General features: G+C 40.3%; 1 protein-coding gene across 1 annotated transcript in view; it reads left to right on the forward strand.

The window, feature by feature from the left end:
• The first annotated feature begins 15,758 nt into the window (after nucleotides 1-15,758).
• Nucleotides 15,759-16,612, forward strand: part of apobec2a (apolipoprotein B mRNA editing enzyme, catalytic polypeptide-like 2a) — a 38,370-nt gene continuing 37,516 nt past the window's right edge. The window contains exon 1 of the mRNA XM_072383025.1: nucleotides 15,759-16,284. Coding sequence (XP_072239126.1) covers nucleotides 16,085-16,284 — 200 coding nt within the window. The 5' untranslated portion in view covers nucleotides 15,759-16,084. The remainder of the gene's footprint in view (nucleotides 16,285-16,612) is intronic.

A 16,612-nucleotide genomic window follows, 5' to 3' on the forward strand; every position in this document is an offset into this window, starting at 1 on the left:
TATGGGCCTTGGGTACTGGACCATGGAGCTGAGCTGTTGGGTTTGCAAGTGGAGCATGTTTTGCCGGGGTGGCAGGAAGTTGCAGCATTTGCTGTGGTCCAGTAGGAGGCACTGTAGAGACCGGAATGACTGGTTGCATAACTTGTGGGGGAGGAATAGGCAGGTACACCACAGGAGCAGGTGTTGGAGGTAATTGAGTTGAAAGCAACGGCTGGGTAGTAGATGGAAGCATGTCGGCCTGCTTTGCCTGCGCTGGCTTGGGTAAGTCCAGGAGTGTCTGACTTGTCAGAGTGCGCAGATGAAGGTGCAACTGTCCAGCTACTGAAAAGCATCGAAGAACGAAGCTTAGCAATCTCAAGCTCCTGTTCGGCTCTTGTTAGGCGCTGTTGTCTTTCTAGCCGCCTAGTGAGTGCGTCTCTGGCTTTAAGTGCTTGGAGCCGCTATGCTTCCTTGGCTTGATCATCCAGCAGTTTGCACTCGAAGTCAGCTTGAGTCTCATGCTCAATCATACGGCGGATATCTTCCAGCTTCAACTGCTTTATTCTCTCTTCCAAGATAGCAGCTTGTGCAGTCGAGAGACCCTGAGTGGGATATGTACCAACTGAGTAACATGTGCGCCTACTGGATCTGCTATGTCTGTATGAACTTCTGTGGGATGATCTGCTCGCATTGCTGCTGTGGTGGCTGCTAGAACGGGAAACAGCAGTGAGTGGATCTGGGTGCACAGATGGCTGGAATCCAACCTGGTAGTCCTCCAGATATGCAAATAAGCGATGCTCTTTCTGTGGATGTCTTCAGGGCTCAGCGCCACCTGATGCTGCATCGTCCATGATCCTCTTCTATAGTTGCACTCAATCCAGCTCGAAGGACCAATGTTTGAGACTCAGAAAACAGGATTGCTGGTTGAGGCGGTGGATTATGGACTATGATACCGATTAGAGAATCAAGGCACTTGGACAGAGAGATCTGACGTGCCTTCTATAATGAATGTTGTTGAACTTTAACATCACTGTACAACATATGCACGTGTGTGTGTGTGTGTGTAAAGAGAGGGGTGGTTGTTGGTTTACCAATATCCACCAATGGGTTAACCACCCCTTTCTATGATTGCAGTTATTTACTACTATGATGGTGAGCAGTAGTTGATGAGCCAAACCCAGAAGCACAATTAAAAGACATTTATTAGGGAAAGAGCAATGTCCGTTCTTTTAAAATAGAGTGGGAGCCCTCTTGAAAAGCACAATTAAAAGTTTTACTAAAAGTTCACGGTCCATGACCATGTTTCAGCCTTTGTTCCAGTTCGCGCTACGCCTTCTGCCATGCCAGTTAGCCACCGTGAGCCATCGTCCACGCACCATTCCTCGTGCTGTTTCCCCTCATCCGGCGTCTGGTGCTCCCGAAACAGCTCCAGCGGACCTAAAAACACAGAACATGGCCAGAGGACTACTATGCGGACATGAGGGTCACTCTCTCTCTCTCTGAGTGGGTCTGAGCCTACAGCTAACAGTGCATTGTACATCAGGGACTCACAGCTTTTGGGCAGAAGCTCCTACACTGGTCCGCGTCCGTTCCGACCAAAAGCTTCTACTCTCTGTCTCTTCCTGTCCACATCCGGCTACCTGGCCTCATTAACAGCCAATCAATGGATTTCCATCACCTGATTGGCTGGCACAGCGGTCAGCCAACAGGTGTATCGACTACTTGCAATTACCATTTAAACATAATACATGCAATAACTATATCATAATAAACACACAATTGTAACAAAAAAACAAAAACAAATAAACATGCAACTTAAACCAAATACAACATAACAGAAAAGATAAAACAAGTAGTGTATAACACTCAGCATGACATGTGTGGTCTGAAAATATATAGAAAGCAATAAAATGTATCAGAAATATGCTCACAATATTATTTAACAGTTAAATCAGAATCAACATTCATAAATAAACTGCCATATGATCAAAGGTTTACCAGTAATATCCCTTACTTAAGTACATAACACAACAACAGAAATGTAAAATAATTGGCGGAGGAGACTGTACAAATTTCAACATAATGTTAGCAGATGCAAAGCATGCTTAACAGCATTGGAGCATTACATATTGAAGTAACCACACAAAATACTTCTGTTAGCCCGATTTTTTCATTGGAAGCCCAAGAACAAGCTGGAGAAATCTTTTATTAAACAAAGTATTTATTATATATTGCAGCGCTGGACTCGGAGTGACAGAGCTCCCGCAGGAAATCCGTCAGGCCGAGCCCCGTTATCCGGAAACATGTTATATTTATATTCAGCTTTATCTCACAGAAGTTGTATTCACACTTGTCAGAGTATAATTGGCCAGTTTTGGGTGACATGCTCAGGCCAGCTGCTGTCCTTGTTGTGTTCTTTGGATGTGATAAACAATGTGTGTGTGTGTGAGTCCTGTTTTAGGCGTGGATCTAATGGACCAGACCTATCTGCCCTAATAGAGATGTTTTGTCTGACCCAGTTGTTTATGTCCTTCTAAGGTCTTGGACCATTTAAGGTCATCTGTTGTGCAGTATGAGCAGAGTGGAAAAGTACCAGCTAGGAACATAGGTTATTTAGGAAAATACAGAATATGAATTTATAATGTCTAAGATCAAAGCCAATTATAACAACTCCCCCTTTTGACATGATTTAATCATGTCAACTAATTGAGGTAGGACTGTTATATTCTGTATTGTGTCACACCTGTTAGTGGCAGCCAACTTAGCAGGTCCCCGAACTGCAAGTGGCCACCGACCTTGAGGTGCAGCACAACCAGACAGGAGATTCTTGTTATCCCCCTTTTGATATAACTTCATTATGTGAGCTGTTATGTGTAAGCTGTTCTTCTTTGCGATTATCAGCAGCAAGCAAGTTTTCATTGCATATGCATGTGTAAAATAATTGTAATGCGTTAGCTAAACCTTTCTGTATCAGGAGTGTTTATCATGATGCTGGGAACAGAACCTCTTTCCCAGAATAGTTCAATCTTCATTACTCAACTGATCATAACTCTGCAATGAGCACATTTCTTAAAAGCTATAAGTATCACGCCTGTACGTGTATGCAAGGAATAAATCAATAAATGTTTCAATATGTCTTAAAATTAGTGTGTGTATGTGGCCCCGAACCCAATCTCTGTGTAGAATCTTAGTTCATTTTGGCCCAAAACTATATGTGGTTTAAGCAGTGGCAAGACCCTGCTCACCCATAAGTACCATTACAACACACAACAATAATTAACTAAGCTACAACAATTCATAAAATATTGAAACTCAAAAAGTGCTTAAGGCAATTAACATTACCATCAGGATCGTCCACTGTTCGCAGCGAATAGGAGCGAAAAACCTGATGGCTGATATCCGGGAAAATTCTCCTATGGCCCCATTCCCCCTTGGCGACCGACCACTTAATTACCTTTCAGTTTCTAAGGTCCCGCTCCGAACAGCTGATTCACACAAATGGCAATGGACATATTTATGATTGGCTATGATTAGTACTTGGTCTACTTAAAATCATTAAAGTACATAGGAACATCACAAAACACAACACACAAAACAATACAGTACAGACATTTAAACATGATGTGAATATGAATATATGACCCTGTTGAGAACAGATGAGTAATGATAGTGTAAAAACTGACAATTTCTTTTGAGTGAAAATTTTATGATAACATTGTGCAGAGTGGTGTAGTGCAGCTCAGTCTCTTCTGGTCCAATCCTGTCACTGCTTGGTGTTTGGTTGTCCTTCTGGCTGAACCTCAGTTCAGCAGTCTGAGCTAACTAGGAAGGAGAGGTTACCAGCACTTCACTTCCACAAAGGGGTCTTTACCACCCGTTTTCCCTAACTAATCTTTTTCTTTGGGACAATTCAGGAGAGCATTCAGATTATTTTGTTGACAGTGGTTGAAGGTTGTGTGGTTGTTCAACCATTATCTTGGCATGATGATCATGCCTCCCAGAATTTCAGACTGACGTCTTGTCAGTCACTTGGCTGTGAGTCCTGTAGAGATTCTGCTGCTGATGGAGTTAATTTAAGCTGTGGATGAATGTTAGCAGGAGAGAGAACTGAGCAGCACAACATGTCATTTTCACAATGTTCTATATTCAGGAATTCCCTTTTAACAGGTTCAATCCCAGTATTCATTGGTCGACCAATTAAGTTTTCATATGAACCCCAAACAAAAACAAATAAATAAACCGAAAAATAAAAAAATAAAATAAAATAAAAATAAATTAAATGAAAAACAAAACAACTGGCCAGTTGATAGAAACCATGTTTTAGGACAGTACATTTAGACTCACCAACCTGCTGTACAGCATTAATGTGAAATCCAGTACCATCAACTTTTTCTGTGGAAAAAACTTGAAACCATTTAGAGAAAACAGCAAGACAAAGACAAAACACAAGACAACATAGAACAAAAGACAAAAGGAAGACAAAGACTCACAGAATTTTGGGAAAAACTTGAGAAGTGTTAGTAAACTATGATTAATTGTTGTATCTCCACCCCCCTGATGAGACTTAGTCTCCTCCGTATGTTAGTTCTGCTGAACTCTTCCACTGCAGTTTCTGCTCCTGTGTTGCTGCTGCAGGACAGAAATGTTTGTGGTTAGATTTCATTTTGGGAGCAGCACAGCATCAAGAAAGCAGCCATTTCTTCTCAATGAGTAACTGATTAACCTTTTTGGGATAAATAGTGTCTGTCCTCTTAATTCAACTCATAGTGTTTTTGATAAAATTTCAGCACGATCTGCTTAATTCTCACTTGTTACTTTATACTAAATTCTATTTAATTCTTACCAGTGGCTGTGTTTCGTGATGCTGAGCCATCCACAGACAGTTCAGGATCAGCATTAATTTTTAATTTTTAATTTTTTTTTTCATTTGAATTAGAAACACTTCATGTGGTACCAACAGTGTGGCATTCAACAGAGTTTCTTATAACATCACATGATACAATAACATGTTTCCATACAAATTAGAATCAAAGACAAAGGTTTATTCTATTTTTCTATTTGTCTTAATTCCTCATTTATTTATTTTTTAGATGAGCCATGTGGCCTTGTGCTGCTAACTTTTTCCTTAGCAGTGCCACAGCATCGCGCTTGTGTTGTCAGACATCAGATCTTTGGTTGGTTATTGATCACTGTTACCTTGCATTCATGCTTTGACCTAAGGGCCCAGATTCTTGATATTATTTTGTAATATTTTTCTTTGCTCGTAGCAGTTTTGGAATGTTAGCTAAATTGTTCAGGATCCTTCTTGTTTTTTCTTGACATGAATTAGACCTTTAATTGTGCAGTTCAAAGCTCTGTGCTTTACCTTACTTAGAGCAGCTCTGCCTCAGTTTATTCTGTTTTACTTAATCTTTACTTCTTCCTTCCAGTATGTGTGGATGTATGTGGGTGTGTGTGTACGTATAGATGTGCGTGTGTGTGTGTGTGTCTGTATGTGGCCTTGGGTTTCACTGTTTTGTTTTATTTTCTTCTATCTTGTGAAGCACTTTGTGTTACATTTTCTTTTATGAAAAGTGTTATGAAAATAAAGTTTGATTGATTGATTGATTGATTAAGTGCACCAGATTAAACAACTTGGGTCATCTCCCGTGTAATTTCTCGAATGGACCAGAACACATGATTAAAACTGTTCTCACAGAACATTTTATTCATCCCATTCATATCCTTTTCTTTCGACCAACATGTCATGACTGAGCACAGATTGGATTGTACATATTGTTTCTCAATAAATTGCAATTGAAGTGGATTGTTGCCATTTTTCAGAGATCTTTTAGTCACCTGGTGTGGAGTGGTGGGAAGAGAGGGTGTGTCCAGACTATTGTTGTAGTTCTTTGTCACTTGAGCTTTTAATGTCTGACTTGCACACCGGAGAGGTGTGAAAATGAGTTATTGTAACCTTTATTGTTTCTGCTACTGTGGTTCTACAGTCTAGTCTCCACAGTGGTGTTATCCTTTGGTTTCATCGTCAGTGGTCCGTTCAGTCTCTGATAGAGTTTTAGTCCCCGTGGTCTAGTCTTTGTCAGCAGGTGAGGTTCCTAAGTCAGTCCGGACCTCAGTTAATGTTCTTTCGGCAGGATCTTGAGCCTGAGTACAGTGATCCTTGTGGATCCAGTTACTCAGTCTATTCTCGGTCAACCATACCTTTACACAATGTGTTGTAGCTTCTGCGTCCTGTCCATATAGGAGAGGACCAGTTAAGTTTGTTCACTTTCCTGGTCCTGTTCCTTGGTGAGTATTTCTGTAACCTGTTGAGATATCCTCATCACCGTGTTATTCAGTTGTTTCACATTCACACAAGTTTCCATACTGTAGTACAACAAGGGGTGAGCCTGTTGGTGCAGTTGTAAATGGACAGGGTGTTTCCTCCCTGGCATGACCTCATGTGGGACAACATGACAACATTCATGGTGGCATTTGGAGTAAATCTTAGGCTAACACAATACGTAGAGCTTCAGCCCAGGTTAACTGTGTGTCTGCACAGACTTCTGTTCGGCCTTTTTGATGGTTCTATTTGCTCTTTTCACTAGTCCTTGTAAAGCTGGGTGGGAGACTGCACCGAGCTTATGTGTAATTCCAAACATCTTTTCTACTTCTCTTAGTTCTTCATTAGAAAAGTGAGTGAGTACCATTGTCTGATCTTATCACTTCTGGTACCCCAAATCTTGGAATAATTTCTCTTGTAAGCCATTTAATGACTTCTTTTCCTTTTTCGGTTTTAGTAGGTGTGGCTTCTACAAATCTAGAAAAGGGATCCACACCCACTAGAAAATATCGTTTACCTTCAGTCCTGTTTGCTGCTCCCATGTCAGTAAAATCAATTACTATCTGCTTCCAAGGGGCATCAGGTACTGGGAAACTTGTCTAGTCCTGCTTTGAGATTGAACAGCTTGCAAATTTCACAAGATTGCACAAGATATTTTATTGTGTCTTTTAGGTGGGGGTGCCACCAGTGTTGTGAAATGAGCGCTGTTACTTTTGAGCTAGTACAGTGAGCTCTACTGTGTGCTTCTTGACATAGCAAATTTAGTAGTCCAGTTGGAGCTACTATTTTGCCTTCATGATTCCTCCAGAGTCTTGTGGAATCCTTTTTTATTTTTTCTCGTTCCATGCTTGCTTTTCAGATGGAGCCGCTGCTTCGTGAAGTTCTTTAATGTTTTCTAAACATAATTCTCGTTGTGATTTTTCCTCCAATGTTTTCTGAGACATCTGGTTAAATGCAGTATACCCTGCTTCTGTTTTTGCTGCCTTATCTGCCGCATTGTTGCCTCTCGCTACTCTCCCATCTCCCTTTTGATGTCCTCTGCACTCGACTATAGCAACTTGTTTTGGTTCAAGTATGGCATAATATAGTTCGAGTAATTGATTCAAGTGTTTAACCGGGGTGCCTGCTGAGGTCACAAAGCCTTTCCTTTTCCAGTGACACATGTCTGGTATAGAGGCATGTCTTTAACTGTAAACACTGTTTTTGTTTTCATTTCACTAATTTATTCAATGTTTATTGTTAGATTAATTAATATTTATCTGCAGAGTTAGAATTTGCTAATAGTATTAATATATTGTTCAGCTGTACAGCTCTCTGGTTGCTGTGGCTGTTTTTAAATGTACCATGAAAAAAAACCTTGACTTGACTTGTTATGAGTCAGACTTACTGCAGCGCAGCTGTCTTTAAATTTCTTTTAGAGTTTTCTTCTTCAAGAAACTCATTGGTGATATCTGACTCTCGTTGTGCCTTTTATTGCCGTGTTTTTGTTAATTTCCTAATAATCTAACTCACTTTAACCCTTTATATAAAGCATTTTGCTGCTCTGTTAAGATAACAGATCCATTGATTCATAGATCTGCTGCAGTTAAATAGTTAAATGGTTTAATGAGATCAAATATAAAGACTGATGATGAATATTAACTCAGAATTGGTGAAAATAAGCAGAGGAGAAGTATTTAGATCAGCTAAATTTTAAGTCATGTTACTGTGATCTCTAACATAATAAAGGCTAACCTTTAATGCTTTAAGATGGTAAGGGAGGAGGCTGGAGCCTATCCCAGCAGTCATCGAGCGAAAGGCGGGGTACACCCTGGACAGGTCGCCAGTCCATCACAGGGCCACACATAGAGACAAACGAGACAAACAACCATGCACACTCACACTCACTCCTAAGGACAATTTGGAGTCACCAATTAACCTGACATGCCTGTTTTTGGACGGTGGGAGGAAGCTGGAGAACCCGGAGAGAACCCACGCATACACGGGGAGAACATGCAAACTCCACACAGAAAGGCCCCAGCCGGGGATTAAACCTGGAACCCTCTTGCTGTGAGGCTATGGTGCTAATCACCACACCACCGTGCAGCACCTTCTCCCATTCAAATTTATTTTAAAATAAATTAATTGTTGAATTGATGATAAATGCTCTAGTAAAAACTTCCATTATCATTGTAAATTTTTCGACTAAATAACTATATGTAACTCTGGTACTCTTTAAGTACAGGCCAATGATCAATCAGAATCTTTCCTCACTCTCAGGGCTGAATGAGGGAAGAGGGAAGCAGGGTTGGGATGAGATAATCTTAGGGTGAGAGCATTTATGACAAAGCTAAGGATATCTAACCTTGTCTTTTCCAATTGCACATGTCCACATGTACAGCCTAAGCTGTTTATGCTGAATCTGTATAAATGGTCTGTTTTTTCTTTTGCTAAATGGCATGCTTCTGTTATTGAGCATGCGTGATGTTGGGAAGATGTGTCTTATCTTCTAGTGTAGTAGGATGTGTCCCTGGAAAAGATGACGTTGTGTCTGGCACATGCTGTGGTAGTTGTGCAGAGGACTGCGTCTGAATAGAGAATTTAACTTCTCCTAAAAATGCTGACAGTCTGCAAGAAATGTTTTTTTTTTTTTTTTTCTTTATCTGCCCTTGCTTTCTGGAATAAACCTGCCTCCTTTAGTTTTGCTGTTGCTAGATTCCTACTGCCTGTAGCTTGTTTTGAAAACATGGAGAAATCCCTCAGTAGCGGTGGAGCACTTTCACACCCCCCAAACATTCCTCTCTCTTGCATTTCTCTCGTCCAGTTCACAAATCTCTCAGTCACTCCTTTTTCATCTTCTCTTGGAACCTTTTTTATCCATCTAGTCAAGGTGTTAAACAATACCGACCCCAATGAGCCGGGTTTACCTGTTTTCCACTTCTCAACTATGATTTGTGACATGTTTAAATGTTTTACACGTGTTAATCAGAATGGGTGAATGGCGCAATGCCCGAGTGTTGGACCCGACCAAGAAGCTTCTACACAGAATCTTTTCCTCTGTGCGCTTGATCGCTGGGGGTTCTCCCAGTCCCTTCACTCGTTTTAATTCACCAATCTCTGTAAAACCCCAACTAAATTCCCCTTTATTTTCTATTCCAATGCCCCCCTTTTACAGAACCACTTGAGATCTGTGTCAGTGTAGGAATTCTCGATCAGTCTCGACTGCTCGATACACTTCCACTAACACAGTAAAATATCAACCAAGTAGCAAACCACCCCACATTTTCATGAAAAATGATAAAACTTAGCCCTGTGTCCTTATGCAGAGATAAACCCTTAGTATATCATCTATGCACAACAACTGCAGAACCACCGCCGATTGCGGAAAGAGAAAAAAACAGAAAGAAGGAAAAAAACAGACACACCGCCGATCGCGGATTTTACAGTCCAACCACCAAACGTGAAGTAATACAGACCCACCGCCGATTGCAGATAGAGGTCCAAGCGCCCTTATGCGCAGAAATTACCCACACAGTCTATTGTGAAGTAATACAGACCCACCGCCGATGGCAGATAAAGGTCCAAGTGCCTCTTGCACAGAAATTACTCACGCCACCTATAGTACAGTAATACAGACCCTCCGCCGATTGCAGATAAATGTCCAAGTGTCTCTTGCACAGAAATTACTCACATCCGGTCGTGCAGTAATACCGAGATTACTCACACCGCAATAGCGGACTAATAGACCCCCGCCCTTTGGCATCTAATTCCTATTCAGTTTAGAAGACAGAGATGAATCATGTTATCTAAATTTATGTCTTTTATTTGGCCAAATTGTACTAAACTAGGACACATATGACTCTCCCTATGTGAGACTATGTGTTTATACTTTACATGTGACCACCTAGTAAACCTGTAGACACAAATTTTGTGCTTTTGATTTAGTGATCGGAGGACATCCTAATTCAGACAATTTAGTTTAGAATGACCAATGTGCAGAAATTTCACATATCCTGATACAAGAGGTTTTCTGCTCACCTTGTGTTTTAGGCGCCTTGAATTGTCTGAAGAAGGGTCCCCTCCAACCAGCTCCGGAAGTCCTCGGTCGGACACGGTCTCAGAGTCAGCCAATCCGGGTTTTTCATTGGAAGCCCAAGAACAAGCTGGAGAAATCGTTTATTAAAAAAGTATTTATTAGTGGTCACAAATAAAGTATATTGCAGCGCTGGACTCGGAGTGCCAGAGCTCCCGCAGGAAATCCGTCAGGCCGAGCCCCGTTATCCGGAAACATGTCATATTTATATTCAGCTTTATCTCACAGAAGTTGTTTTCACACTTGTCAGAGTATAATTGGCCAGTTTTGGGTGACATGCTCAGGCCAGCTGCTGTCCTTGTTGTGTTCTTTGGATGTGATAAACAATGTGTGTATGTGTGAGTCCTGTTTTAGGTGTGGATCTAATGGACCAGACCTATCTGCCCTAATAGAGATGTTTTGTCTGACCCAGTTGTTTATGTCCTTCTAAGGTCTTGGACCATTTAAGGTCATCTGTTGTGCAGTATGAGCAGAGTGGAAAAGTACCAGCTAGGAACATAGGTTATTTAGGAAAATACAGAATATGAATTTATAATGTCTAAGATCAAAGCCAATTATAACACTTCCATGTAATACAAACTGGAATAAATCATCAACTGATCCATAACTAAGAATTAGAAAGCACTTACATTTCCTCAAGAATGCACACAAGGTATGAGAAACACACAGAAAGTCCATGCAGCTTCACGCAGTCTGGTCACTTGCTGGTCTGCTGCTTAGTGTGGCTGAACATGCCCTGACCTGTTCAGCCGCGTTAATGCTTTTCACCAGTAGATGGCGTTTCACCTATTGGCTGACCATAAGGGGAAGGGGCTGCCTGTTTTTTTTTTTTCAAATCAAAATGCAGAATTTTTCACTTCTGGCCTCACATCTCCTGAACACTTTGAGGTAGAGGGACATCTGAAGTACCATTGAAATCTGTCACGTTTTATGTTTTGATTCGTGTCTTGTCTCATCATTTCCTGTTTTTTTTTAGATATTAACTTCCCTCTCGTTTCAGGTATCTTGCTCTTCTTCTTGTGTCAAGCATCTGATTGTCTTCCCTGATTCCAAAGTGTTTCCACCTGTTCCCCATGGCTCCTCATGTGTTCAAATAGTCTGTGTCTCCCTCGTCTTGTGCCTGTGTGTTGTAACTTGTCACGTTCCTCACTCTAGCGGCTTGTACCACAGAATTCCCAGCCTTGAATCCTTGAGCCTGCAGTTGAGCGATCCTTCTGCAGAGCATTCCTTGTTTGTAACCTTTTTCATAGCTTTAGTTAGTTTGTGTAATTTCCATAGCCTGTTTTTGTTCCTCCCTATTGGAGTGATTTTTGGTTTCCTACTGTTTCACAGACAACCTCCGCTAGAGGAGCGTTGCATTCAGTAATTGGTTAAAATTGGTTCAAATCCCCTGCATGAAAGGTACTGCCTCCAGTAGGGGTCCTTAGGCAAGACCCCCTTACCCTATCTGCCTACCTGTAAGTCGCTTTGGATAAAAGCGTCTGCTAAATGCATAAACAATGTAAAGTTTCATAGTTCCTCCATTAGTGGAGAGATTTTGTGTTTTGGTTTTCAGATATCTTGTTACACCTCCGTTAAAGGAGTGCTTAGAGTTAATCTTTAAGTTCTATAGAGCCTCCCTTCGTGGAGTGATTTATGTTCTTGAGCGTTTGTGCCCCATTACCAGGACAACGTCCTTTGTTTAATTCCACCTCATCAGGAGAGCGTGTACGTTTATTTGTAATCATTTATAGCCCTTTCTGTTTTCCTCCTGGAGTGAAGAGAGTTTTTGGTTTTGATCATTTTCATAGCTGCACCCTCCTCAAATGTAGTTATTGAGGAGAGTGCTTCAGGTTTTTCACAGCTTCTTGTTTTTGCTCTGTCCTGGAGAAACACAAGTTGTTTATTCTAAATAAACATTCTGACTTTGAAAAGACCCTGCATCTGTGTCCTGTGTTCTGCCGGTCCATGACAAAATCGTGAAATAGAGGGCTATAAGCTGAACCTGTTTTTTAGGCGAGAGCAAAGCGTTGAACCTCAAAATTTTTATACAAAAGTCTCTTTTTCCCACACCCAAGTTGGATAGATAGAAACTTGGAAGCATTTGCATCACAATTACTCTGCACAGGAAGCACTTGGACAAATGGGACTTGGTTCTTCTGAAAGTTTATGATGAGCATATGAGCGTACTCAAAGTATATGGAAATAGCAAAAGCATAGTGAGAAATATGACTGTTCATTATGAGTCAGAAATAAGACACAATTTTCACATTGAATTTTGGAAACATATGTCCATCTCTACACATATTGGGGGCATTGTTGCGATCGGCAGATCGACGCCTACAAGTGTGTGCCATATAGAATAGAATAGAAAAATACTTTATTCATCCCTTTGGGGAAATTCAAATTGTCATGTTGCTCAATTAAAATATTCACAATGATTGTAAATTAGAACAATAATAACAATAACAAATAAATAAATTAAATAAGATGAATAAATAAATGTGAGAACAACATTTTAGCAGTCACTGTTAAAAAGCCTTATTGCTGTTCGGACAAAGGATCTCCTGAACCTCAAACTGAGGTGAGCCTGTCCCCCAGCAGACAATAGCATAGGACAGTGCACTCTCAATGATATTGTGATAAAGCAAGCATAAAGCATGGCATGGAGTTTTAGATCTCCGGAAATCCACCACCAGCTCCTTGGTCTTGGAGGTGTTCAGGAGAGGACCTCAGTGACCTCAGCAACCTGCAGTCTCATGCGACAGACAAGGAACTGCTCCAAAGTCTTCACTATGTGTGATGTCAAAGCCACCATTCTGTAGTTATTCAGCTCCACCAGTTGCCCTAATTTGGGCACCGGTATGAGACAGGAAGTCTTCCACAGCACTGGGACTTTTTCCATCTGAAGGCTCATATTGAAGAGCCTCTGAAGAGAGACTGCTAGTTGACCAGCACAGACCCTCAGAAGCCTTGGACAGACACCATCTGGGCCTGCAGCCCTCCCTGACTGAAGTCTCCTGAGCTCAGCTCCAACCTCTATAGTTAGACAAAGAGGGAGCCGCCCAGGTTGCAGCGGAGGGATGGCGACAAGAGTTTTTTTTTTTTTTTTGGTCTGTTTTTTTCATTTATTTTTTTTACGTACATCCCAATGACTTGGATTGTTAATGAGGAAAGGGGCAACTAAAAACATTTGCTATCTTACTGCTGATACAAGGCAGTGTTGAACTGACTCCAGATGTCTGGAACCAATTTTTTTTTCTCTGTATATATCTTTTGTCATGTCATAAATCATTTTTATGTTAATTGTTATATTGAACAGAATTAAATTAAAATATTGGCTTTGGCATCCTTAACCATGTCATTAAAAACTGTTAAAAGTTATTGTCTAATGGACAAGTCATTTCTAAAAGGATTACTAAAAGTGTTCAATTTTATGACATGATCGTTTAAAAGCATGGATATTGCCATTTAGAGGGACACATTAGTAGTCAGGACCAATCGAGATTTGAGCTCCATATGAGCAGATGTGTGTAAAATTAAGAGACAATTGTCATTGAAAGACTATAACAGCCTATCATTATTTTGATAGATTTAGTTAACTTTATATCATTAGTATTATAGATGGCAACGGGAAACTTTCCTGCTGATAAACGGTTGAGGATGTGAGTTTATTTCATGGCAACATGGTAAAAAAATTCCAAATTCAAAAACACATTAATTAAAACACAACGATGATCTGAAATTAAATTATCGTCAGGAGAATGGGTTCTTATTCTTCAAACAGACGGCCTTGATGAGCCAGACAGCCTTGTGGAGCGTGCAAAACAAAATGAACAATGAAAAAAAGAAAAGATTTACTGGAACTTCCTGTTTCTCAGAAAAGAAGACCAAGTCTCACAAGTACTGTAAACAAGATGAGACACAAGCAGAAGGCTAAATAAAATTTTCCATTACACCAGTAAGCCACATCACAACTCTCACACACTGCTTTTCATTCTGAATTCACAACACTCATCGACATCTCACCTACATCGTTTGCCTGGGAACTAACATGTCAGTAAAGTCTCTAGGGTCACTGTCATGTCACTGATAAAGATTCCTCTACTGGCAATCGGTATTAAAACTGACTGCTCTAACAGGCAGAAACTGAAGATATATATTATGGTTTTCATTTCTATCTTAATTAAGCTTTATTAAAAAGGGAGGTTTTCAGCCTAATCTTAAAGGTAGAAAGGGTGTCTGCTTCCTGAACCTGGACTGGCAGCTGGTTCCACAGAGAGGGGCTATTCCTCGAACCACAGACAAAGAAGGAGGAGTGGCAGCAAAGTTCTAATCAGAGTTACTAATCAGTCCTAGACCCAAGATTAGTTTGAGCTCTTTTGAATCTCTGATTCTCATTTTTTTTAGTTAGGGTCATGAGTACGCCCACAATTCTTTAATCAGCTCCGCCTCTGGCAAATCCCCTTTTGAATGTTAACTTGGATACCAACCACCATTATTTCCCTCTCAGGAACATGACTGGTTGTCAGTTTGGTTCAACATCATCTAAACCATTGTTGCAAAATCTGGAGAGAGCCCAGGACAGCTCTATTGAGTTCAGTTGAGAAATCCCAAGACTACGCCAACCATCATTTCTCACAGGAACCACCTAACTGTATTGGAAACAAGGTCCCTTTATCCAACTGTGCATAGACAGGAAAGTGGCCAGAGACAGTGGAGGAAAACATGAAGGAAAGCACCCCTGGCCAGGACTTTAACCTGGACTGGCTGCATTAAGGAACTACAGTCTCTGTACATAGGACATCTACTCAACCAGTCAAACTATACAATATTCTTTAAACTTTGTTGTTTATAAGTTGTGCCTCATAAATAAATTTGACCTTATGATGCTTTTAATGAGAATACAGAATGGAAACTTGTAATGTCTAACTGGAACCTGTACTAACCAAATGATTCATTCTTGTATCTTGTCACTTACAAGCCATATTTAGCTTTTTTGGACATTCATTTTTTTGCAAATAAAGTTTGTGCCTTTTGGCTGTGTGTAGTAGTTGATATAACTTGTAGACTATTTCAAAGTGGAGATTATATATCATATACCAAAGTCTACAACCCCTCCCCCAACCTGAACCAGTCTCCCTCAGATTCTTTAAATAGACCTCCCTGATCTGTGAACTGCAGCTGCTTGTGTGCTTGTGTTTGACCCAAATGAACCTTTAAAGGTTGGAGCCAACACTGATATTTATAGAATGAACAGCTGATCAAAAATATTTTACTCTAAGTTCATATATAAATTTACAAAATGCTAATATGTGCTAAAAGTCAACATCCAGCTTTCGGTGGCCCCAAAACATTTGCCTGTTCTTTTTATTATATTTTACAAAGTTTTCCCTGATCATACCAGGTAGATTGACCCAATAAAGCATCCAGCAGATTAATGACCAACTATGGATTTGTCTAACTAAATATTGTATTACTAGCCGTATTACATGAAGAAAAACTCTTCTCCTTTTACTTGCTCTCTCATTGGCTGCTCTTCTTCCACTCACCCCTGCTCTCTTTGCCATCCCTTCTCCCTCACTGAATGCTTCTGCTTATGTTTAGTCATTTCTGTAACAGGTCAGCTGTCCTTGGCATTTGTCTTTATCCAGTATCTTTTTTTAAAATCACTTCAAATTGTTCAACAGATTTTTTTTAAAGACTAATTCTTTAGAGTATTTTTTTCCCTTATGGCTGACAAAGGTCGTGTACTCATGAAAAGAAAGCAAAAAGAGGCTGAGGAAGAGACAGAGGAAATGAATAAAGAAGGAGATAAAGCAGGGGACAATGGAGAGGCTTCACCTGCTACCAACGGCACTGTGGCTAATGGTCAGAATGATGATTTTCAAGTTGAACCAATCGAACCTCCTCCATTTGAAATCATCACAGGGTAGGTCCCCATCATCAGATTCATGGAAAACAGTTGAATAGAGCAAAGGCTGTAGATAACAGTGACGTCATTATGATCATACAGTACATGTTTTGCATTTACACAATCTTTGTAATATCATGTCTTTCCTCCGAATAGGTTTATCTGGTCATACCAGTAAGTGGGTAATGATTCCACATTGTAAAATACAATCTATACTTAGAGAAAGCATCCAAACAAAGTGCTTTTAAAAATCTAATCGTAATAGAGATTTTACATTGAATTAAAAATTATTCATTAAATTCATTAAATCAAATTATTTAGTTTATTACTTAAACTAAACTCAAAC

Source organism: Leuresthes tenuis, unplaced genomic scaffold, assembly GCF_036924035.1.
Source record: "Leuresthes tenuis unplaced genomic scaffold, fLeuTen1.0.hap1 SCAF_3, whole genome shotgun sequence".
Lineage (NCBI taxonomy): Eukaryota > Metazoa > Chordata > Actinopteri > Atheriniformes > Atherinopsidae > Leuresthes > Leuresthes tenuis.